Consider the following 26,220-nt stretch of genomic DNA (forward strand, 5'->3'; position numbering starts at 1 on the left):
TCATAGTGTAATGTGCAATTCTTTTAGTAAATCGTGTTGCAGAAGAGTAATTGAAATGCATACAATCCTGCTTCGTAGTGTAGAGACTTCCTATGACTGCATCCCCAAAGGGTGGTTCAGTCACCACTTTGCATCACAGTGCCGTGTTGCTACTTAACAAACGAAAGTATTTTTGGATGCTTTGTATACGACAGCCAAGGCTTTAACTGACCTGTCCCATGGAAATGAAGATGAATGGTAACTCTCCAGTCTGCTACCAAATGTTATTCGTAGTTATTTTCCAGTCTTACATAGAACATGTGCTGCAAGGCAAAGGCCATGGCACAAACAGACAATCAGCCTTCCTTTGAATTTCTAACTCTGTCATTTCAAGGCCCAATTTTGACGTTGTTTAAAACAGCATGTAACTATGTGGAGAAGAGAAAGTTACAGTCTTATGTGTTAATAGAAGAAAGTATTAGGAATTGAGATGCTGATTTATTAAAAGATCTTGTGGAGTAGCAAACCAAAGCTCTTAAAGCCTTTGTTCAAAGGGGGTGCTTAATACGAGGATTTAAGACCAAGTACGCTTCTTTTTTAGTATAATGTAATGCTGATTTGTAGAATCAGTGCACAGAAAAAAATATTATAACAATAATGTTGTTGGAAGAAGGTTAAGCACATCTTTATGAAAAACCAACATCGTACGAGCAGTCTTATTGCCGGTATTGTTCTCTTATTGCAGTGTAGCATGTGCAACATCCAGGTCACTGCCAGTGCAAACCAGACAAGCTTAAGCTGCGATGAGTGATACTGAAGGGGGGCAGGGTAAGGGGGACTGTGCGTGTGGATCTGGATTGTCTCAAACTCAGACCCCAAGCAGAGATCCAGCGCTGGCAAATACAGCGAGAGTCTGTGGGGAAACTCTGCAACTGAAGTCTGCAGGGAATGGGAAAGAGTAGTTCCAGATAGGCCACCTTGACAAAGGTATTAGGTGTAGCAGGACATGCTGGTGTTCTGAACACATTGACAGTTATGAGCTTTTTAAGCAAATGTTTCTCATTTCTTTTTTCTCTTTGTTAGTTAAGTTGGATTGGGTGGCTGGTGCTGAAACAATTTAATCCTTGTCTACAAAGCAATTTATTGCAAGTTATTGCATCCTATTGCAATTGATTGCTTTATTGTTGTTGGCGTGTTCTGTGCTTTTTCTCTTAGAAATTTCATTTTGCAAATGTAGTAATAATATTTTACATGTGTAGAGTGCCTTTCATCACAAAATACTTCACAAACTAGATTGAGTTTTTGCAGTCAGTTGTTTGAAAGAGACTTACGCTGGTATCGGGACACATAGCCACCTTTGCCCATGTAGTCTGGCCAGGCCGAAGCTTTATCATGCTATGTACGTTCTTGTAACCTATATTGTCACCTGCGTAATAAATAGCCAACTTCCATTCCTGGCTCAGAAGCATTTACTGCTGTGACTCAAAAACTAAAGTACTCGCTGGGTAGGAAAAGAGTTTCAATTACACTGGCTGCCACCCTGTTTGCCTGATTGTCCACAAAACTAAGAAAAAAAAATTGTAAGGAAGGAACTTGAGACTTAAACAAATGTATTTTTAAGTCTTGTTATTTTCTTTTTGTGCATGGTTTTAGGCAGGTATGACTTTAAAAAGTGTTACTGATTCGGATCCTGTGTTTATTTGACCAACTTCTGTTGGTTTTAAAATTTGCATTTGTCTTACATTTATTTTATTGTGTGCTATAGCCTAAAGCTAAGACGCTGTTTAATAAAGTTGACCAGCTAGAGGTAAGGGCACAAGATTCTGTGCTCTGCGGTAAGCTGGCCTTAAATTGAGCAAATCCTTGGAAATTCTATGGCATTCAGTGAAAGAACTGAATTAATTTAAACTGAACTGCACACAACCTCTTAAAAATTAAATCCGCTACATATATGGATAATGCTACTCTTAAATATTCAGCCTCTGTTACTTACTTTAATTCAGTGGATTTTTCGCTGTCTCCACATAACTTCCGTATAAAAGGAAAGGCTAATCTACTGGTTCAGACAAAAGTCTTAAGCTCAGCTGATCTGCGTTCTGTTTCCTTTTTATCGTGTTCTTGCATTTTTTTTCTCCATCTGTAACAAGGAGATGACAGCACTTCACTGCCTCGTGATTGTGTAAGGATAAATACATTGATTGTGAGATGTTCAAAATGATTGAGCCAAGTATGTAACTAGGCCAATTTATATAGACAGATGCTTTCAAATTAGAAGTTGGGATGTTTTGTCTTGGAAAAGTGTGGAGGAACAGGTTACCTATCTTGCTCAAAGTATTTTGTAGTGAAATGGTTAACAAAATATATATACAGGCAATGTTTAGGTTTCAGAGTTAACACCCTATTGAGATGATTGAAAATAGTTCACATCTTGCTGAACTGTCATTTTGAGCTGTCTGCCAATTTAAGAACATATTGCTGCCTCAGTTAACATATGGTTCGAGTTGATACAGTTTTCTGTGCAACCATGAGAGCTAGACACATCATTATATGAAAATGAAAACAAATGGCTGAGTCCTGAGCTCGCTGCTTTAGGCCCCCCTGGTGTAAGCACGAGTTCAAAGCCACCTACTCTTCCCATTTGGAGATTCCTGCAGCATGAGAGCGTCCAGGCACGATGGTGAGCCACAATAGCCGGCTCCTGTGCCACAGAGCCGTGGCATGCAGCCTGTAAGGGACAGTCCCAGGAAAGGAGTTTTACAGCCTGGGCACGATGGCAAACGATCCCCTGGGCTGCTGTACCTAATTTGTCAAGATTTAATTAGATCCTGGGATTGGTGAGCCTGCCTTTGTGATTTCTACTCCTTTACTGTATCACTGGTGTTGCAGATATGTTATAATCAGCCCACTAAAGAACTGAACCCCAAGCTCTTGCTGCGCCTCAGCTTTGTGGTACTGTAAGTTGATGCTAGAAAATAGAAAAAATAAAGGTGAAAGTTTCTAAGGAAACACTCTCTTTTGAGAGCACTATGAGGTAGCTTTGGATATCTGCAGAAATGTTTTCCACAGAATTTATAATGGCTCCTTCTAGGACACCTGCAATTGTTTTGTGTATTATCTAAGATTTTTTTTTTTTCTGATGCAATAGAAACTCCATGATTGTGCTACAATTTGCTTTGTTTTTCTTAATTGAAGTTACAATTTTTGCACTGCATCTTTTTGTTACTTAGTCTAGGTAAATTTTGCAATATTTCCAACTCTCTTGTTATACGGGTATTGTCATTGCTGAAGTTCTTTGTATGTCTCCTGTCATAGTAGGGTATTAATTCACTACAAACAAATCATATTTAAACTATTCTGAAGGTCTAACTAGAGCTGACAAAACCAAAACCAAACAAAAAGTTTAAGGTGAGATTTCATCTTTTCCTTGTGCAGTGGGGCAAGATGCAGACTAGAGTGACTTAGGTTATGTGTACAGCATAAAACCATCCAGATTTGGATAAATGGACTTTTTTCCTTGTACATATGGCTTTTTAACTGGCTCATTTCCCAACATTCTTTTTGACTCGACTTTCAGATTCAAAGGAGTCCAAATATCTGACCAAAACTCATTTAATTTTCTCCTGCCTATTAGAAGTAAGTATTTGGGAAAAATGAAACCACAAATCAACTCGGGTTTGCTTGTGAGATTGATGAACCATAATGAATCTTTCGATGAACTCATTCTAAACTTCAAGCATGTAATAAAACACAAAAGCATTTTGAGTATATCCTTGTGTATCTAGTAATTCATTTTTAGGTCAATTATTTTGGGGCGTTTACAAGCCAGTCAACTGACAGAGAAATGCCGCTTAGCAATGCCACCTGCAGATGGCCTATATAGGCACTGGTATTGCAGAGGCATGCACCAAATGGCAGATTTTTGGCTGATAAGATAATGGCAGGGCAGCATTTATTTCTTTGGAGTTACACTGCTGGAGGACATAGGCCAAAATCTCTTGCTGCTTCACAGATCAGGTTACTCAGATACACCATCGCCTCCTGTGCGTTCCTTGGGCTTGATTAGAGCCTGCTGCTCCCCGCTGTGCCTTAGCAGAGAACGTTCTGCAGCGGGGTCACACCTCGCTGGGGGTGTCGGGAGCCCCGGCTAGGCTGCACAGGCAGGTGGACGTGGCATCAGCCTGACAGTTGTGAGGTTTGTAATAAACAGGACAACACGTTCACAACAGAAGCTTTGTCATTCACATACGTCATGTTTGCCTTTTCTAAATCTTTGTAGAAAATCTTTGTTTGGCCAAGTTGGCAAATCATCTCCCAGAGTTCCAGGGCCGTGTTTTTCATTGTCATCTTCAGTCCCACAAACTTGCTGAAGCAACGTCCTTCTGTAGCTTACTGTACTCGTTCTTTGCACCCATGCTATGGCTGGGATTCTGCCGGATTCAGGTGCTCTCTCCAGGGTTCTCTTCACCCAGGTTGATATTTAACACTGAGCTGATCACTGATAGTAGGAGCAATTCATTCTTCCTTGTTTTCAAATGTATGCATAAATCCGCGTTTTAAAATGGCAGCACAGTGACTGTTGCTGTAGGTAGAGATCATTACATCCTAAATGATGTATTAGGCCTATGTGGAGATTTCTCTGTTCGTTACAGGGTGCTGTTATGCTTATGTTCCTCTCTGCAACAGGGAACCTGTCGGTTTTGTCTTATGAGATCTTCATTTTTGGAATCTAGATTACTGCCATTACGCTCAATGAGTCTAATGCTCTACGACTATGCGTTTACCTAGCACAGTGACACTACTTTATTTATAGGTAGTGAAGAGGAAAGAAACCAGGATGCATTTCATTGATCTTTCCATGTTGTAAATGTAAAATTCATGTGCATTTTTGTTTGCTTTATAGCTGTTCTCTTTCCTTTTCCTTATTTAATATGCACTTCATACTGTGCCAAGGGGTCAGCAGGGCAAAGCAAGGAGCCAGATGGCTTACCTCTACCCTAAGGAAACATACCAATATTTAGCTGGGCATTTTACCAAATAAAGGCAGGACTGGAATCCACAATAAATGTGAGAGTTGGTTAAAACTGCATCCTTTTCTTAGATTCACAGCTACAACCTCCTTGAGGCATGAGCTTTTTATACTTCACTGCCGCTTTCTAGCTTTCTCCAAGTAACTGCATCTTAGAAGATATTAGAGGGGGGTGCAACTCATTTTATTTATGGCCTTTGCACAGAAACAAGTTTCAGTTATTTTAATCTGACTGAAATAAGAAACCATAATCCATGGATGAAAAGACAGTGGACAAACTCAGTTAAATCCCTAGTACCCCGAGGACGTATATTTTGTCCATTTCTGGTTTTTTATGTTCCCTTTTTTCAGCTGTTATTCCCAACTTTAACTTTTGAAAAGCCAAGCAGTTTAAGTGGCCGGGCCTGGGGAGCTTATTTGTATGCAGCACAAATTTCAGGATCTGTTCCCAAGCCTGTGCAGAGTGAAAAATGGCCTGCATTTTCTTGATAGCCCATGTGGTTGTAAAGAATAAATGGCTAATGAATTACAGATGAACATTGACGCAAATTAATCTTCCTGATGTCCCTGGGTTATATGGCAGCCATTTAAAAGTTTAATCAATACACTAAAGTTGAAAACATGCAGGCACTGCAGTTGTTTGGATGTAATAAACATCAGAGGGAAACGGGAGGCTTGTACCCAGTCCATGTATCATAATGACAGGTATTTATGTTTAATGGACTAAATATTTTTTATTGGAAGAGAGCAAATGTCAGCTTAACTTTGTAAGCCCTGCATTCAACTTTCCTTTGAGGTTGGTGAGAGACGGCTGACATGTCATTGAAAATGAAATGTAAAAAAACCAATTGAGACAAAGCGAGGATAAGGAGCTGTTTTGCCGACGAGATGTTGCTTTAATGCTCTGCAACTATTCATTAAATAAAATGTAAACTCTACCATTTCAAACGTTGCAGTAAAATGGTTTACTAGGGCAGACTTTTAATGGTTATTAGGGAAAACAAGAGCCAACCGCTGCCAAATATTCTTTTCTGGGAAACATTTTATTTGAAAAGTCTTTTCCTGAGTTACAATTTCAGAAGATTTATAATTATGGAGCAGTCGTGTCCCCCTCCCCCTTTCCTTTTTGAGACAAAGACAAACAGAAAAATAACTTTCAGAATAACCATTTGATGGCCCTTTTTTCCCCTTTGAACAGAGCAATAGCTTTGTATAAGCTTCCCAGAGGCTTGGATATTAATTGCACTTGAAGTCAATAAATTTTAGAGTCATGTGTGTCCAGGACTTACCCATCATTGCTATAAATGGGGAAGGAGGCTATACAAGACTGCCAGATTCACCAGGCCTGCACAGTGGCTTGGCTGTGTGAAAGACCACATGAATTTATTTTCTTTAGATAAAGAAAAATGTTGTTGTCGTATCATTTGGTCTTATAAGAAGACGAACTTCTTCCATGTTAAACCAAAAACTCTAATAAATGGAAGAAAAAGGGAAGATCGTGTTTTACCATCTTTCTGTAATCTGTTTTAGTGCTCCGTTTGTTGGCTGATCTTGCCTGAATGGACTCTTGATGGTCTAGAGTGGTCTCATAAGCTTCTGGTGATGTATACTGTGGAACTACTTCAGGGAGGGAGGGTGGAGGATGGTCTCAATCCTTCTTTGGTGATTGGTTGAACTGGTCCTTTCTTGACTTCATCATCTCTCTGGAATATTCCATTCAGTTAAATAATTGTTCTTAATAACAGTGCAGGGAGTCACCTGGTAGAGGTTTCATGCCTGACCTCCAACTTCATGATCTCTAAGCATATTATGGTGGCTTTACCAAAGACTGTTTAAAGCAGACAAGTGCACTGGGGGAGTGGGGAGTGGCAAAAATCTCATACCACTACAGAGGCACCCAACATGTCTGACTCCTGTTTGGCAGGCAGGCAATTTTATTTTAACCGCAATATCTACCTCAACATCTCCATGTTATGTGGCATCAGGGTCTACTTCAGATAAGGTTGCTACTAATATTGTGAATAAAGTCAGATTTTGCTAAATAATGTTGTAGATTGATAGTGTCATATTTATAAACATGTTGATAACAAAATAATTGTTGAAGAAGGATCTGAAAATGTTAATCTTGTCTACTCCCTGGATGATGAACTATGTACATTTTTGAGCAAACCCATAAATAAATATGTGTTTACATGATGAAAAGTAAAAGAATGAAATGAGTACATTGGCCAGGCAGTCTGTGAAGGCTGAGGAACTCAAAGTGCAGCACAAGATTGAAATAATACAAAAATGGTTCTTTTTTTTGCCTTCTTCTGCTGACCCTTGGTCACTTATCCCAAATAGAATGGCTTCTTAGTCTCAAGGACCCAGTATGGCCTAATCTGATGATGCTTCCAGACACGTTTCTTTCCCCTGATCTTACATCCTGCAGTGCGGAGTGGGTTGCTCCTTCCATTGACCACACCACGTAAATCCTATGGCTTTGCCTGGAACACAGTGCAAGGCAACTGAGCCATGACATACTGTTTTGTGGCCATTAGAAATGGTCTATTGACTAGTTCTGAGCTGGCTTCAATGGGACTGGTGAAGGGGAAGGTTGGAGCCTTATTATTGTCATAATGAAGCATCAAAGACTTAGAAGCAGGGTTGTGGTGTCCTGCTGAATTAAGTTACAGTTTGGTTCAGTTTCAAAAATTGTCTTCTGTTTCATAAAGATCAAAAGCAGTTTTCTAAAACTGCTCAAAAGCAGTAAGCTTTAGTGGCATGTGAAGTAAAACAGCAGGATTCTACAGCAAAACATTAACAAGATTGCACCAGACAGAGGTGGTGCTAGTAGAAAATTGGAGGTAAAGAGTGGGTGACGTTAGATTGATTCTCTCTGTCAGATGGAAAACTCTCTTTTCAGTAACTATTCACAGCAAAATATGAAGTCCTCTGTAAAATGGTACGTTGGGGAGTGCAAGCTGCCACTATCCAGCACACTACTCCCACAGCAGAAGACATAATAAGTTATTTTCTTGGTCAACCCATTATACCATTTGACTAAATTACTCCAAGTTAGATTTTTACAAGAAGCTTGAATTTCAGCCAAGGAATCCCTCTTACCGTGGTTTCTGAATATTTAAATTCTGTAGAGAAGCCGCTGCTATGTACTATAGGCTTATTGGATGAAATATAGAAGTAGTAATGATAAAAAAACTTCTGTAAAATATTTATTTTAAAGTAAAAAAGCAGAAAATGTGAGAACTTCAAGACCTTACATTTGAAGTGAGGTTCAACTTCATTGAGAGAAAGTATCTAAAGATGTATGGAAAAATATTGTCAAATGACAGAATTATTAGTGATTAAACATGGCTTTTTGAAAGCACGCTTCTTTGAGTTCAAAGTTACGTAGGTGTATATCTGTACTTAAGTACAGCAGCCTCATACAGCTGTCTTGAAGATTTACCAGCCCAGACACACAAATCTGCGTGCTCACCCTTTGCCTTAATAAGTGACGATGAAAAAATTTAATAGTGTTTTATCTGTCCATCAAAAAAATTGCCTCTGACTACTGGCTGGATAACGTTTGCAAGGCTGATATGTACCGTGCATTTAAGTACATATTTGTGTTTCAGTTTTTTTTCCTACATAGTACCAGAGCAACAAAGATACACAGTATGCCTGTCATATAGTCAAAATCTTTAAATAGTGGTACAAAACTATTAATCTAAAATAAATTTTAATCTAAGGGAAAAAGAAGATAGGGAACAGTGATTTGGCAAAGTACGTTTTTCTTTACCATGTTCATTTTGAATTCCTCAGGAATACGAATGTGATGTTAAAGGGTGAAAGCAGTTTGAGAATTATGCCAGTCGTAGCCTTCTTGAACTGGGACCCACAGCCCTGACAGCTGTTAAAACGTGAAGTTACTTTTGGTTCTGATTTTGTATAATGAGCGCATGACAAAAAAAGGGTTTACTTCTACATTATCTTGCAGGTGTAACTTGGCTGTCTGTCACTTTATCCCATATTTTATTTTGATGAAGAGAGAACATTAGGGAGAAAAAAAAAATCTCTTCATCAAAAAGCTGAACAGGAAAGAAAAAAAGTCTCGAGACAATGTCATGTATTGCTGGTTATTTGTGATGGTTAAAAGAATTATCTGAAAACAAAGAAGTCTTTCACAATGAATCTAAAACACAAAAGCTTTAATAACATTTACATCTGTGTATCATCCATGTCTCCAAATGCAAGTCATGAATAACACATAAACTAGAGTATATAGGGAACAGAAGTGCTAGCACATCATTTAAAATCCAACACACCCCATCGTCAGTGGAATCAAATACACAGCAGGAATGGTTCCAGTTGATAGACACACAATGAAGTCATTGAAAATGAAAACATATTAATTATGTTCCTAAAGGTTAAGATAGTAATGGCTGAATTCTCTAATTCTGCAGTAAGACTAATGCCTCAAATCCATGCAGGAAAAGTGTGTAACATCTCAAAAATTGTGGAAAATGTAGTTTGGAATCCACTTATTTGTGTCTCACCCATGACTGACTCCGCAGCATGGGGGGTAGCAGGAGGAAGAGCAGGAAGTGCAAGACAAAGAGAAAACCAGGGAGACTTATCAACAAAAAAAGATGTTCTTGGTCTAAACAAGCCACTTGCACTACGTGAGCTAATTGTAAGAATAGACCATTTCTAAACTGCAGCTGTTATGTGCTTAAGCAAACCCTGCTGGGAGAAATGCTTTGTAGGACACCTCTGCTAACACAGACACACAGAGTGCCCTTTAATAGAGGAATTCAAAGCGCGGTGTTTAAGGGAAACCTTTTCCGCTTCCAAATTTTCCTGAGCTTATTACAGGATGTGATCCTAGCTTGTCACTCTGACATAGGTTTTCCCTTAAATGTTTTCTGTTTTCATTATCTTTTTGCCCATGTTAAATGAAAACAACGGAGGCTGAAGGCTACGTGTGTGTGTGTGTGTTGGGAAATGAGTGAGGGGGGCTGAGGGGGAATGCTCAGGTTGTGTGATAGAAAATGATAGGTGTCAAAAAAACCCACTAAACACCTAGCTTGGTCGCGGTCATTTTCTTTGTATAACAACATTTTTTTCTGTTTGTCCCTGGGGACTAGTAAGATCAGTCATGTGGTAGTTAATTTTAGATGTATTCTTTCTCTACTCTTTTCTTCTCCCTCCCCCAAATCCTCATCCATGCATCTCTGACACAAGGCTATTGCACCTGGGTTCCTAACTATATTAACTCCATTGTGTTGGTGTGCTGAGTGCCCCTGATCCTTAACGTCTTTATGCTAAAACCCAAATCCTCCCAACAGCAAGGGGTTAATTGTCTGCTTTCAATGCACTTTAAAACTCTCAGCTCTTGGGAATGATGTTTCCGTGAGGGTTGAATGTAATTACAAAATAATATAGGCACTCTGTCTTATTTTCAGTGAGCGATACTTAGGTCCTTGCTGTTGTTGCTGCATGTATTTATATTGGGGCTCTTCCTTCAGTGTACTTGATGCAAGGTATTTGCAAATTTGAGCCTTTGGGCTTTAAGTGTTGTGCTGCTTCTTCTGTTCCTTATTCACTACAGATTATGTATAATTGATGACCTGCATTTACAGACATGGGTGGTATACAGATGTAAATGTTATTATAGCTTTTATATTTTATGTTCTCTCTGAAAGATCATTTTGTCTTTGAATAATACTCCTGTTCAGATTTTGGGGGGTTTATCTCTAAAAGAGAATATGAAATGGATATTGCACATCGTATATTTCTTAAAAGTAATTTGGAATTTTAGGGTATGGGATTGGTGGTGACTGATACACTGCCTGGATGAGATATATCCCTTTGAAAATAACAGCGCCAGTACATGCCTGCATCTGTCTAACCTCATAATTCACTTTCACATTGGGTTATGGATGTCTGCATTCAGTGAGTCTATCTTCCCTTTAGGTATTATTTCAGCCCTTTGAGATAATAAGGAAAGTTTAATTGCGTTGTTAATTGATTTTTTGCACAACATTATTACCTTGATTGATTGCAGAGTTGATGAAAATGTTAGACACAGGCAGTGTAAAGTATCAGCCCAGTAAGGAGTGGGAGCCTTGTGGAGAATAGATAACCTTGATGTTAAGAGCTATATCCTTCAGATATGTCTTCCCTTGACATATTGATGGCCCTTGAAAAGGGAAAAGCTGATTGTATGCAGAATGCAATCATTAAACCCACTTCAGCTGGCTGTTGATTAATTTGTTTTTTCCTGAAGGATCTAGTTAAAGAGAAGGCCTCACTAGTATCAACAGCAGCCATTTTCCAAGCTTCAGATTATTCTTAACCCTCTCCTAGAAGAAAGAAAAATGATACTGTCTTGGTTTAGACAGGCAAATTGTCTGAAAACATTCAGTCCAACTGCAATTTGGGGATTATAACACTCACTTTACCCCGTTAACTACTGCCTCCTCTGTGACCTCTCCTCCCTCTGCCTTCAGTATTCAGCTTCGCCACAGCTAGCAGAAAGTCACATTTGATGTTTTCTGAGTAAGGCCAGTGTCTCTTCTCAGCAGAGATGCCAACAGGGATGTCAAGCTTGTTTTGCCCAAAGACCGAAATAACTTCAGTAGCATGTAGCTGCTTCCCAGGAGCCTCTCTGAAAGGACCAGAGGGTTCACTGCACACACGTAAGTGGTCAAGCTTTACTTATCCCCGAAAAGATCTTTCGTGTATAATTTTTTTTGTTACTGCTTTTGAGATCTTTGAGGTCTTCAGTAGGACGGTTGTGCTGTGCGTTGCTTCTGTCGGAAAGCACAAAGGATGCTGTGGAAGTCAGTGTGCCCAGCACTTACTCCTTCAGGACAGAGACTGTTCAGTGCTGCCCCAGGCTTAACAGCAGCCACCACGTACCCCACTGTTGGGTATGTTTAAACAAATGGGGACTGTATGTGATGAGCTTTCCCACAGTGAATTCATGTGACGGTCTAATCCTGGACTACCTGCTACCTTCAGAGCACTTTCTGTTTTAATGGCACCTACTCTGAGAGCAAAGGTGAAGCGTATTACCTGTAAGAGCCATTGCCTAAATGGCATTCCTGTGGCAGATGGGGCTTCCTTGGCCAAAAAACATTCTCTGGATTGAGGGACAGCTTCTGTCTTAAGTGTTTCTTCCATTTGTCATTGCAAATGACCCAAGACATCTGAGATATTTATGCAGCTTTAACCAAGCAATTGAATGTCCCAGAAACAGAATGTGGTGGAGGTTTTATCGTTCAGTTAACCATTTAAAGGATATTTGGTAAAGTAGTAGGTAGCAGGTTATTGCTTCCTGCTTCGCTTGGTAGTCTCAAAGACAGTCGCTGTTAATTTGTGCTTGTGAGTGATACAGTGATCAGTGTTGCTTGATTGTTTGGCCAGATGTGTTTTATTAGGTCCAATGTGCACATTTGCCAGTTGGCTCTTTTTTAATATGGGGACATGTTAACTTACGACATAGTCAAGTCTGACAAATTTGAACCAGCCAAATAAGTGAGTAATATTTCAAGCTGTCAAAGCGGGTGAATACTGATTAACTGACACACTCCAAAAGCTCTCACCAATATCCGTGCTCCAGTGGAAAACGTTTGCTAAGCATAATACTTGTTAGAAAGTCTTTGGTGCTTTGACTAAACTTTAATGACTCTGACCCTAATGGAGGGGTTGTCATGTGCCTCTCTCGAGCTATTTCTTAGCCCCCTATCTTTTATCTTTAGCAAAAGCTTCCACGGAGGCTCAAAGTGCACTTGTAAACTATGTTCTGCTGTCCACTGTGATTTAACCTTCAGCCTCCCTCTCATTAGCATGTTTTTAATAGGAGGCAGAGGAAGGGGGAAAGGAGTTGAGGATAGGAAACAATGACAATGTTTTGGCATTCAGTACTGGAGGCAGTCGGGGTTTGGGAACTAGACTATGGCCAGCAAGTATTTAGCAATAGCAGATGGTGTTATATGCGATATAGCATAGAACAAAATTCTGCTAAAAGGCAAGCCCAGACTTAGTTCAGAGAACTAGAGATTTGCCGAACACTTTGGGTGTTTGGTTCCAGATGCATTTCTGATTTCATTTGGTGCATGCATAGCAACGGCTATAGAAATGAGAAAGGAGCTCACCAGTTCTGTGGGGTCCGGATGTGTCTTACAAAGTGCCAAATGCCTTCAGCTTCCACTGGAAATCAAGGGAGTCCAGGGCCTTGCAGTATCAGATTCTTAAAAGCGCTTGCTTTTGTATTAGGAAGAATCATAGCAATCCTATCATTAGCAATTAGTTAAATGTTTCGTTTGTTTCTGCGGAAGGGCGTGTGGAAAGGAGCGAGTAACGGCATGCAAAGAAGGTTCCCTTAACTGTATCATAATGTGACAGCAACACTATTTCATTATGCTCTTTAATTTTATTTGAGAGACTTTCTTTCCCAGCTTTAAAAATAAAAAGCAACTTGTCTTTATTTCAGATGACTCTCTTGAGAAATTTCAAACCAGTTGAGCCAGACTGAATTTTGTATGGCTTTTTTTTTTTCCTAATGTGAACTCCTCCAGCAGGAACACATTTGAGATCCAAAAGCAAGTTTTACTCATGAGATGAGCCAAATTTATGTCTAAACTCTCCAGAAGGGCCCTGCTGCTCAAATTTTTTTCACATAAGAATTTGTAATTTTATTGGAATGCTTGCAGACTTTCCGAACAATTATTCCAAAAGTTTGCTTTCTGCCCCATAAATCATGGTACGTTTGTTTAATTCTATCGTAGTTACTAAAAGAGCTTACTTCCCTCTTTTTTCCCCCGTCACATTTTACTGCTAATGCAATCTGTGCATGGTTAAAGTTTGGGAAGTACAATATAATTATACTCACTTTCTGTTTTTTTAATGACCCTGTCATTCTTTATGGTTTAACTCCATTGCTGATTAATGTAAGTATTATTAGTGGAGTGTGGCCCAAAATATAGAGCAGCCTACAGAAATGCCATTTTTGCATATGTTAGCCAAATTAACTGAAAATCATCTAAGTTAATGTGGTGAGTGTATACTGAACAGCTGAACTTTAATATATGGTAGGGATGGGATTTTACAACCTCCTTTTCCTCCACCATCCTGAATATATTAAAAGTGTCACTTCAGTGATCAGACTCTTGCATTACCAAAAGTAATAGAAACATCGTTTGAAACAGCGCTACAATTTAAGTTGTGAATGTGAGAGAATAACAAGTGCCACCCCAGCTGCAGTGGAAGCCGCTGGTGTAGACGGACGGTCACCTCCCCCCATACAACATTTTGAGCCTTTTGTTCAGACGACTACCCAGTGACATCCTTTTGTAGCCATCTGTATACACAAACTGATGCTCACTGAGATCGGTCCACCAGAAGTCAGGCTCCTGGGCAAAAGGCTGAAAGCAGGGGTTGTATAAATATAGGCTTTGATCATGACAGAACAAGAAATTGGCTGCAAAACTAACAAACAGTATTGCTTTAATTGTCATATCGGAATATTTAGTTTGCTGGTGTGGTCCGTTTTTTAGACAAATGCATGCTGCCCTCTAGTGCTGATGCTCCCGGCCTGACGCTGCCTGACAGAGGGAAGCGGGGAGACGGGGCTGTCCTGGCGGGGAATGGCTTTTTGCTGGTTACTGCAATTGCTAGTCCAGTTTGGGGTATTTGGTCATTAATAGAAGAAAAGTAAGCTCTTGTGACATTGGTTTAGAGATGAAGGGTATTTTAACAGATGAAATCTGACTTGCATTGGATATTTACAGTAATTCGTTCTGCCTTTACTACTGTTATTTAGACCACATATGAGAGAATGAGATACATGAAGTGTTTTAAAAGACTAAAAGAACTGTGAACCCATACTCCCTTTCCTCCATCCCCTTCAAGGGTATTCAATATATCCAAAGTTAAGCATCAGTTCACCCATAATATCTGGCATGCTGATGCTTTCTGTGCGCCTAAGTTTCTTTGACTGCACTACCCAGCTGATGATAAAATTTATGTGTCTGAGTAATTAAAAAAAAAAAAAACAACCTGTTTGAAAATTTCAACATATTCAACAAGAAATATTTCATCATGAGGTTGGCATTAATTCCATCCATGACATTATTTGAGAGTGCAAAAATGGTAAAGATGCACTGAAGAAACAAAAGCATTTAGGTTTTTTGTTTGGTGCTTTTTGCTTCATTTTCGCTAGAGCGAGACGTCTTCCCCCCACTAACATATTTCTCTGATGATGGTTACAATAAGCATGGAAAGATTCCAAAGAAATCCCAAGTGTAGGACCTTAAATTGTAACAATGATACCCGGAGGAGTACGGAACTGGTTAATGATTTAAAGTATTATGCCCTAAATGCTCCTATTTTAGCCAACAGTAGAGAATCTGTAGACAGCACATGCCCAGATCAAAGCTGATCGTGTCAATGTCATTCAAGGAGGGAGAGATACCCTCCTTTCCCCTTACTCTCCCCCCTACCCTTTTTTTAAACAAAGTATGACATCTGAGGAACAGTGTGTTGATTGTTCCACTGCCAGGATACGCATAATGGAAACATTAGCTCCAAGATAACTTTTAATCTGTCAGCCTAATGGCTCCTTAATGTGTGGAGGGCTTTAAATGTATGTCAGCCAGGGCTGTATAAAGTAATATAGTTTGTGGCCTGAATGGATCTAGATGACTCCGCACCATGACACAATATGGTTTATTATTAAGTATCAGCTCATCAGCTTATTCCCACGGACTTGGACAAGCTTCTCAATTTTCCAGTAACAGATTATGTGAGAAAAAGCTTGCAGTGCATTTTTTTCTTTCCTCTTTTTTCTTTTACGTTTTCTTTTTTCTTCCTTCACCCCCCCCCCGCCCCCTTCCAAATTACAAGTTTCATCCCCAGCTGCACTGGGAGCCCTGAAGTGTATTTACAGCAGGCTGCACTTTATCACACATCAGCTTGACTGCTAGTTTACACTGAACATTTATGCAGCTCCCTTGGCCCGGGACGCAAACTTCACATCTTTGTATTCCTATCACCTTCATTGCAAATTTTTCCAACATCCTCTCCCTGTTGACTGCTTCCCCTCCCCTCCTCTCGCTTCCCCACGTACTCCCCCTTTTCTTCCCCCCTTCCTACAAACAGGCCAGTGAGACTTGACATGTCGCAGTACTTGTCTGTGCAGGATACTTGCAATAATTCAGTGTCTTAGTTTGCCTGCTCTGATTCCTCTCAGCTGTAACTCTAGGTGTATAATTCCAACACCACTGCTGTAGACTGGGCTTGATTTTGTGCTTTTTGGTAATTCTTTCAGTCTGAAAGACTGCTTTGTGCCCCACGCTGTAGGGTGTCCAGAGGAAAATATTATCACTTTTTGGCATCCCTGTGCCGGGAGCAAACCAAGGAGGTAATTCATCTCCCCTGAATGTGAAGGTTACCTTCCTTCAGTGTGGCCCACAGAGACAGGGAGAATCAGGATCAGCAGTTTGCTACTGGAGGAACGTCCTTTTCCAGGACACGTACAATGGACCACATTCCCTAATCCCTGGGGACCTCTTTGGGAGTACTGGGGGACCACTCTGTGAGTATTGTGGCCATGGTGTGGGAATTCTGCTCTGTCCTCAGCCTTCTCGAGCACAACCCAATCCCTTTATGCACAGGCAGTTTTAGAGGCACTATGTGTTATTTTTGCTTACATTTAGTGTTTCTATCCTCTTAAAAATAAACTAATTACTTTATAACATAAGGGAATTTCGTATTTGTGCATTTGTTATTTGAGCACATGTAGGTGTATTATGATGCTATGTTAGAGAATTTTTGTTTGGTTTTGGTTTATTGTTATGATATTTCAGGTCTTTATAAGACCCTTCTACAGCATTCAGCTGTAGCACAACCAAAGGCATTCCCATCCTTATCTGTTGTATCCTCCTCTTTCTGTTGTTCCCTCAGCTCTGATTTAAGGAGTCTAGATCCTGAGTCTTGACTGCAGCTTGTAATCTGGCATTCTGGAAACTGTGGTTGCAACAAACAGATTTAATTGTAGTAGTCAGAGATCCCTTCACATTAGCGATGACAGCTGCAACTCTTCTGTTCTTTTCCTGTGTCACATTGCAATTACTGAGCTTCAGCTTCCTCATACTGACAGTGGTTTGTTTGCTGGGGCAGGGTGAAGAGTGGACCTCTCTGATTTACATACTTGGCTGCTTTTGGGAGTGACCCAAGTGATCCTTTACACCTTTTCTTATCTTCCAAGTGATCTTCTCAGATTCCTGTGTCAGAGAGGTCATAGGCTGGAGCATATTCAATAGAAACAATCTTTTTGTTCCACCAGTAGACAAGATGGAAGTACAAAAAGTCTGTCTATAATTTCCTCCCTTCTTGTCCTATAAGCTTAGAGCTTTAAATTTTTGATTAAATTTGGTCCATTTTACAGAACGTGGACCACCACCAACAAGCTGTTCTTTTATGTTATTGGCTCTAACAGATCCCCAAAAGCAAAGGATTTTTTGTTTCTAATTGCTCAAACTATTGTTCTTGTTTATAAAAATGTATTTCTACAACTATGAAGGCCCAACTATAAATAAATGAATGTCAGCAAGTTAAAGCAGATGAATGAACATAAGAAGACTCAGTGACTTGGACAAACACTCAATGTTTTTGGGGAAAAAAAAGTCCCCTTTTTTTTTTTTTTTTTTTTTTTTAACATTTGTGAATTATCTCCCTGATGTTACAGCCACAAGTCACAGCAGAACTAAAAGAGCTCTACTCCGGTCCAAGTCAACTTTCTGTTTATTCTTTCTTTTCTATCGCTGTTAGTTATTTAGCATCTCTTCTCTCCTCCCCTCCCAGGCCCCCACCGTAGTGTGCTGTGAAGCTTTACCTGTATCTGTGCTCCCCAGATTTCAAGCTGATTTTGGTAAATGTCAGGCTAATGTTTTTATAGTTTGGGGTTTCTTTTGTTGGTTTTTGTTTTGTTGTTAGAATTTCCATGAAGATAAATATAAACTGAAAAATTACTAAACTCCTGTACAAAGGGTTTGGGTTTTTTTTGTTGTTTCAAACCAGCTTTACTTATCCTTTAGATGAAAGGTTTTTAAGAGTTTTAAATTAATTCAACGGATAGAAGTGTTTTGCCTAAATCAGTAGCATTGTAGACTTGAAACTGTTTGTAGATGGGTATTTATTCTCCTCTAAATGTTGTAGGTAGGGAATTATTTTCATTTAAAGGAAGTTTATATTAATATTTAAGGGAATTTTGCAACTTCTGTTCATTAATTGTAGAAAATGCCCAAGTGCCTATGAAAAAAATGATAATGGTGTTGATATTTCATCCTGAAGGGTCTCAAAACAATTTACAGATTGGTAGTATAACCACACTGAAACGCACCCAGCTTCTTGGTGGAACATGGCAGCTGTTTAATAGCCCATAGCAAAACTATACAACAGCAGGTTGTGGAAAAAGACATGAATATGGATCAAATACAAATTGGCAGTGGAGGATTTAGTTGCTGTACTCAAATTAAAGTTAGGCAAAGTGGAATTCTGCTAGAATATTGAGTCTGCGTGTGAAGTGCTACACTTTATCTGACCACAGTTCCTAGCGTGAAGACCTGTGGTCAGACCATCTGAAAGACAGGCAGGGACTGTCGGATGAAATGTAATCCCTGATGTATGCTGTAGACCAATGTGTTTGGCAAACAAATTTAATTGTGAATACTTTGCTGTTTGCACTTGCAGAAGGGTTTATTAAAAACATTTGATGTTAAAATGGGTGCCTGAGGGGGGGATCTTGGGCAGATGTGGCAATAGATTTTGAAGGGGGTGGCAAAAGTTTTGGCTTGACTACTTAGTTTTAGTAATTACTTTTTGCAGAAAATGGAATGCTAGTGGAGAAGGCTGTGTTGCTAACAGCTGCCCCAGCTGTGATGGCTGAGAGGTGTTTGGGTTTTTGTAGATGAGCATTTCTTTGCTAGGAAAAAAAGCGAACCAAGAAAGGCAACAAGATGCTACCAGACAATAATTCCCTCGGGTCACCGTTGGCCTGAGCTGAATTTTGACCTGTGACCGAAGCTGTGGGATCTGTAAGTCTAGCACATCCCGTTTCAACTTCTTTTTACCATTTTCCATATAATACATGAAGATCTGCAAACTTTTTTTTGCTCTGGGAGAGTGTATGGAAGTCTGACTGCACCATAGCTCTCTGCAACACGTGCCCGATTTAAAAGGAGCAAACATGACTTGAACAATTTTTCATGTGCTTTAGTATGCATGTATGTATTTATTTATTTATTTGGATAATTGAGTTTTCCCTCAGCTAAGGAAAAGCTGGTGTTGCTGACATTACAATGTGTTTGTGAAGAAAGACTGATACCACAACACATGCAAGCAACTGCAAGGTCATTACTTACCCAGCATAATTAGAACATCCATTCCGAAGGGGGAAAACATTTAAAAGATAAAGAGTGAATTTAAAAATGATTCTTCCCAATGCATTTTTTTCATAATTATAGTTTTAACAGCTTGTGCTGATGGTAGGAGCAGCTACTTAAGAAAAATTAGAATCCTCATTCGGGGAAGATGATCCCTCAAGAGACCTTGTGTTGTCATTTCTCAAGAACCACGAGCAGAAACCTCATTCAGGATGCTGTGTGTTGTTTTGATGTATAGGGGGTATACTTAGCTTATTATGGCCAGTGCTGGGTATTTTAATTAAAAACCACCACAACAGCCACAGATGTATTGTTTCCCCCTTATTCCTCCCCTTGTCTGTGTGCAAAACCACAAGTGTACTCCTGCCCTGAACTGCAAGGAATGAATACCATAGCAGATAGGCAGGAGAGCGGCTGTAGGTTTCCTGAATTCATGTGTGACATACCTTAGCATCAAAATTCTCATTGCAGCACACAAGCCTTTTGTACTTCTCTGAGTTTTCTGCGGTTGCCAAAGGGAGGTGGGAAATGGAGAGGGAAAACAAAACCAAACAAAAAAACAACCAGTCACCGCATTTAATTTATGAGCAAGATTATTGTTTTACAAATAACCTTCATGATAAATAAAGTCTCATGGCAATGTTTTCAGCCGTGCTTTTATCAAGACTCTCTGAGCGGTGTGTGTAATATGCCTGGCAATCGAATCACAGCTGTGTGCCTGGGTAGGGAATCTCTGCGGAGACAACACTTCCTTAATTTAAACAATTGTAGGCTGCAGGAGTTCAAAAATTTCAGCTGACTTTAACTGTCACTAGCCCAAGCACCTTTATCCCCAGGCGAGCAGCAGCAGCTGGATTTCATTTCCTGCTGCCAGACTGTCCGACATCTTTGCTGAACATCCCGGGAACTGAGCGTCTTTACTTTAAGGATTTTATTCAAGGTGACAGCTCCTCACACTTTAGCGTTCAGATCACCTCAAGTAGCTGAGATATCAGTGAAAATGAGAGCACTTCTCCAGCAAACTCCAAATTTAGATTGACTGAGGTTATCCTTAGGCCTCTAGACCCAGCCTCCTCGACAGCACAGGCCTGCCAGTAACTTTAAAACTACAGCGGAGTTTGTAATGATGTCTGGGGAGAAATATTCTGCCGGAGCAGTGGAGGATACTATAAGCGATAGGAAATGATGTCAGATTTAGTTAGGGCTGGAGACAGTGTTAGAATATACTTGGCATAATATGGCACCGGTATCTCTGTCAGCATCTCTGTTTTCTGTCACCGCACACAATCCCAGGCCTGTCTGTAGCCCTGACAGTGTCTTTTCAGATCAGGTTATTGCCAACTCGGAGAGTGGCTCAGCGCAGCGCCATACAGCCCCCTTTGTTTGAAGTCTGCCCTTTTGTCATTAATGCACTTGATGTCTATTTAAATCTGACGGTGAATGCAGTATCTGTTTTCCTGTCAAGAGATCATTGACAATATTAATACCTCATGTCCTTGCCTCATTTTCTAAGCGCTGACACCTAGCTACAGTCTCCAGCATTCATCAAACAGCACTCTCTCACCAGCATCTCTATAAACAGTCTTGCTTCCAGTCCTTAAGAAATGCGGCAGACCTCAAACAAGACTTTTATCAATGCCAGTGAAAAAGGAGTCTGAAGAATGCCATTAATAAACTGTTCGTATCCTTTACATTTGGAGCTCTAAATGGCCTTGTTACCAACCTAATGCTGGCTTCAGTTTGACTCGGAATATCATCTCTTTAGGGGGAAAAAAACCCTTGCTTCTCATTAGGCGCTTCTTTAGGAATGAGGGTATCATCCCTTGAATGTGGAAATTGCTCCACTAGTGAAATTATTGAAATTGAAATTATTGAAGAAAGCTCCGTGGAGGAGGGGAAAGGGATCAGGCACTGCACCATATAGTCTCCATTTGCGTTATCCTGAAGAGAAATGTGTTTTTCACAACAAGTGACAGGCCTATCAATTTATTTTTTTTTTCAATAGGAATACGTTACTATCCCGATGTCTTGGAAAGAAGAGCATGGGTTAACATTAATCTTGTACAGCCCGTGCCTTCCAAGGCTTTAGTTGCTTATCTGATGCACGTTATACTGGGAAAATAGATGCAGAATATAAAAGCTTGCATACTTAATTCATACTGCAGGTGCGCACAGTATTTGCTGCGTGAGTCCTGGAAAGCCAAAACAGCGATGAATTGAGGATCTGCTCCTCTCCCATCTTTACCCTTTATGTAAGGTGGTGTTTGTCTCCTTTGGGCGAGGTTATGTTTGCCCTTACGGCGGTGAGTGAGCCAGGTTCTTCAGTGATTGCTGTGTTAAGACACTCCCGAGGTAGAGGAGACTCTTTCACCTTCCTTCCGTGCGTGGGAGATGACTTTAATTTGACTATACGTGCCTGGGGGCACAAAGAACAACTCTGCTAGTAAAATTTAACATCTTTGAGGATGTTCACAGGTGGGATGTGACTGTGAACTTACGCTTTCACATACCACTTAGTACCACCAGAGGGGATGCTTTTGAACAAGGTAGTGGGATCTACAGGTATGTGTGTCTCTCTCGCAGCACTTAAGGCTTCCTCAGGCATCTTGCTGCCTGTACCCGCTGAGGATAATGTGCCTCGTCTCCCAAAAGCAGCGTTCTGGCTAATTGTTGAAAGCATCCTCTACATACTGATATTTAGCATTATTTATAATTGCATCTTGCTCATGCGATGTTGTTTGGAGAGCTACTTTGGAAATGTTTTTGCTAAATGACTATTCGTATGGCTGGGAAAGGCGCTGGAGTCTGGAGGGCTAGCCATTAGGAAGGCCCTAGGTCTAGCTCACGTCTGTTGGTGACTTCCCCTCTGGATTTCAGCCAGTCACTTCAGTTCTCTGCAAAGCAGGGATGGCTTTAGGTGCTTGTAGGATGGCTCTGTGAAGGTTTGAAAAGTTTTTCCTGGATTCACATTAAACTGTAACTATTTGCCGTTTTTTTCTTTTTGGTTTTAATCATCGTGAACATGTAGCAGGGAGATTACAGAGAGTACAAAACATAACTTTGACCCTGACTTTCTGGTCTTCAAAAGCAGGAGAGAGACACTGTGATTTAAAATATAGTGTATGATGTTTCAGTGTTATGTTATTCCATTTTTTGAAGACACTCGTGGATGTATGTTTAGCGGGATAGGTCGTGCAGGTATTTGAACACATTTTCCCAGTGGATTCAAAACTGCCGATTGAAATGGTAATACTGAATATTTCAAATGCACAAACATTTTTAGCAGGACAAGAGAAAACTATTCCCTTCCCGCCTTCAAATTTCCCTAGTTATGTGCTTTATTTGCATATCATGCCACCGTTGTCCTAATGGTAATTCATTTCCTTTTTATTCTAGGCATTTTGGGAAAATGCCGCTACATTTACTATGGAAAACATTCCGAGGGCAACAGATTCATCCGAGACGACCAGCTATAAAACACAGCGTTGTTTCATGCGTCTTCAATGCCTCCACATACGAAGCACAAATTGCATCTAAATTTTAAGCGTGTAACTAAAGTCCTCCAGTGCCTTCTGCTGACTTTGCCAAACCTGTCAAGATCATCCTTCTATCTTAGTCTGAGTAGTCACACAGAGATTGACATGATTGCCTTTAAGCAGGTCCCATCCACCAGTGTGACAGACAGCTGCAGCCGAGCACCCGGCCTGACAGGAGGAGCACCGTGATGGATTGCCTGGTCCAATTGCCGCTCGCGGAAGAGCAGGGGTCACACCTGGGGCTTCAGTGAGCATGCTCCGTCGGCCGGCGCCTTAGCAAAAGCAGCGCGTTTATCTCTAGCTGGCCTGTTGAGCAAAAGTGGCTGGCGATATCAAAAGTGTTTATAAAAGAGAGAGGCTATAATTTCAGATGAAAAAGCCCTTATCTGTTCTTCTTTTTTGCCCTGTGAATTAAGTGCTTGTGTTTCTATCATCTCATACATGCTTACACAAATCCTTTCACAGTGGTATTTTTTTCTATTTGGTGTCCAGCCCCCCCACCCACAAATGAGCCTAGATGAATTATTTTTTGTCTTTCAACCGGGAAAAAAAATGTATCCTGAAAATATTTTGGCCATGCAAAGTATTTTCAATCTCTATAGCTGTTTATATGCAAAGGAAAAGGATTTAAGCAATTTTGCAGGCAAACAAAATTTGTGAATTCTCAAATTACCTCTCAACATTTACTAACTCTGACCTTCAGAAAAGTGATCATTTTTTTAATGCTGTAGAATAGTGGCACAGCTTAACTGTATGTATGTGGAAGAAGCCTTCAATTGTGATATTGACAGTGTGTATTATTCCTGGTTTATTGCACAAGATATTTTTAACTTGCACGGAGATTACATTTAGAATTAAATGCTTAAATTTGGAAAGAATAAAAGTGCTTAAAAGGAGTGATATAAAATAAAATTACCACCAGATGGGTTTGATTATTCAGAGGGGAGAAAAAGTCCATAAAAGTAACTGGTGGAATTAACAGCTTTACTAATATGTTATAGACACAAGTTCTGATTAATCCCTTTTGAGGTCTATGTAAGAAGGGCTACTGTCAAATTTTCAGTGGAAAAAATAAAATTGCATGGCATATTTCCTGCTTTTCTGATAAACAGGTTAGACATATTTAGAATCATGAACTTGTTACTGTGAAAAAAATTTCCAGTATGTCATGCATATACTAGATACAACGGGATTGGCCAAGGAATACGCAAAACCTCTGACCTCTGGGCTGTTCCAGGCCCGTGCATATTGGTCCCAGTTAAAAGCCATCACTCTCTGGCTGTTCTTGGCTTGTTTGAAGTTACTTGGTGGTCTTTATGCACTTTCCCGGTTGAAAAAGATGTCAGTTTTTAGAAGCTGCCTGCTTTTGGGGTCCATTATCAGCTACCGTTGCAGGTGGAAGTGAACTGGATATTGAAGGCAATCGTGAAATCAGGTTTGACCGATGAAAATGAATAAGACATTGGCAGAACGACAAAGGAAAACTGCTGCTGAACGTTTTAGGCCTTACTCGGTAAATGGAAGTCTTCACTCATTCTGGAAGTCTATAATAAATCCTTAACAGATACTTAGAATCAGTGATCAACGTAGAACTACCGTGTTCACACCACCTGTGGTTCAAATTGAGCTCTGAGCTGTTTGCCATACAAATTGTTGTCTGGAAAGCACGTTTTGGCCAGTTGTAACTCCTCTGCTAATGTCATAGATGGCTACAAATGAAATGCCAATTCACATTAGAAGTCCTAGGAGATATTAGATAAAGGAAAACTACGTGCCACCTTTTTTTTTTTTGTTTAAAAAAAAAAAAAATCATTAGAAATATTTAGGGCACTTGTCGTCTCTTGGTTACCAAAATAACAGCAATCCTAGTTTGTTCATATCATATCGTCTGTTTTGAATCCTCCACACATTTTGGCCATGGCATATTACAGGCAGCAGGGTTCCGAATCAGGGTGTTTAGGATAACCTAATGTCACTTTCAGTCTGGTTGCATATATGTTCTTGTCTTTATAAAAGGCTTTAACCCTGCCTCAAACAATAAACAGCACTTGCAAACTGACCGCATGATTTCTCCATCTTTATTTTGCTTGTTTACTTTTCCTAATGTCAAAACCATTTGTATCATTTTCAGGAGTGTTTTCTTCCCCGCAAAGCTTTGGAGGCAAAAATATTTTTGGAATGAGATGTGATCAAAGTCTCTTCCATTTTGGTTTTTGTTTTCACTTGGGGGATTATATACCTATAGTTAAATATGGTAAAGGCTTAATTAAAATTTGCTCAAAGGGAATTCACACTAAATGTCACTGAATCTGGAAAATCTAAAGGATAATCTATGAATACTTATTTTATATTACTAACATGTATTAGGATATTATTTAAAAACAAGCATGGATGTTTATTACTGTTTATGCTAACATAATTCTTTTTTTATATGCAGAGCACTTTATTTTCAGATGTCTTCTGCTGAAGTTCTGTTTTAAGAGATGGCAAGCTTTCCAAACCTGGGGCTGCTATCTACACTTCGTTCTTTCCTCAGTGGGAACTACGCCTGAATTTCTTAACTGAACTGAGTATCATTTAGGGTGAAAGTTGCAGTAAAGTAATCTAAGAGATTCCACTCTCTCTCCTTTACTCCCCCGTCTGCATACATGGCACATCTTTCCCTCTCAAGATTAACTAGGCTATTAAAAATAAAAGACTCGCCAACAAAGCTATAAGGATTTTAAAATGTGTATCTTTCCAAGGAACCACTGCATTCTTAATTCTTTGTGTTGTCACAAAAAAAGTTTTGGCCAGCCGTGTTTCTTGATGGTTAACCATGAGATCCGAGGTGTGCTTGAATAAGTAATATTAAAATACTACAATTTTTTTAAAAAAAAAATCCACACTCCAGTTTTATGTTCAGTTTTGTGATGACCAGTACTTTGGCTTTTGGCAGACATCACGTGCCTTCACAAATGAAGACTAGGAGGCGAATGGTTTTACTAGGAGCTGCCTGTAGTAGCTGTGCTTTGTTAGTGCGTTCCTAACTTTATGTATTGCAAATGTTAATTCCTAACCTTTTAATTAAAAATAAGAAAAAAATCCAAACGGCAATATTTAAGTGAAATTTTAAAGATAAATGACCTTCGGTGAAAATCCTACTGTTATGGATACACAGACCTAACTTGAGAGCAAACTGGCTCTAATTGCACGTGTTGCATGCGTAAGTGATTTATGGGATTGCTGAAACCATGTTACTATTGAA

The 26,220-nt window shown here is 39.8% G+C and overlaps 1 protein-coding gene across 1 annotated transcript in view; it reads left to right on the top strand.

Moving 5' to 3' along the window:
* The window catches only part of LRMDA (leucine rich melanocyte differentiation associated), a 684,574-nt gene extending 659,548 nt beyond the window's left edge, over positions 1–25,026 (top strand). Inside the window, exon 7 of the mRNA XM_063339570.1 lies at positions 22,834–25,026. Coding sequence (XP_063195640.1) covers positions 22,834–22,913 — 80 coding nt within the window. The 3' untranslated portion in view covers positions 22,914–25,026. The remainder of the gene's footprint in view (positions 1–22,833) is intronic.
* The last annotated feature ends 1,194 nt before the right edge of the window (positions 25,027–26,220 follow it).

The sequence above is a fragment of the Chroicocephalus ridibundus genome, chromosome 6 (genome assembly GCF_963924245.1).
Source record: "Chroicocephalus ridibundus chromosome 6, bChrRid1.1, whole genome shotgun sequence".
Classification (NCBI taxonomy): domain Eukaryota; kingdom Metazoa; phylum Chordata; class Aves; order Charadriiformes; family Laridae; genus Chroicocephalus; species Chroicocephalus ridibundus.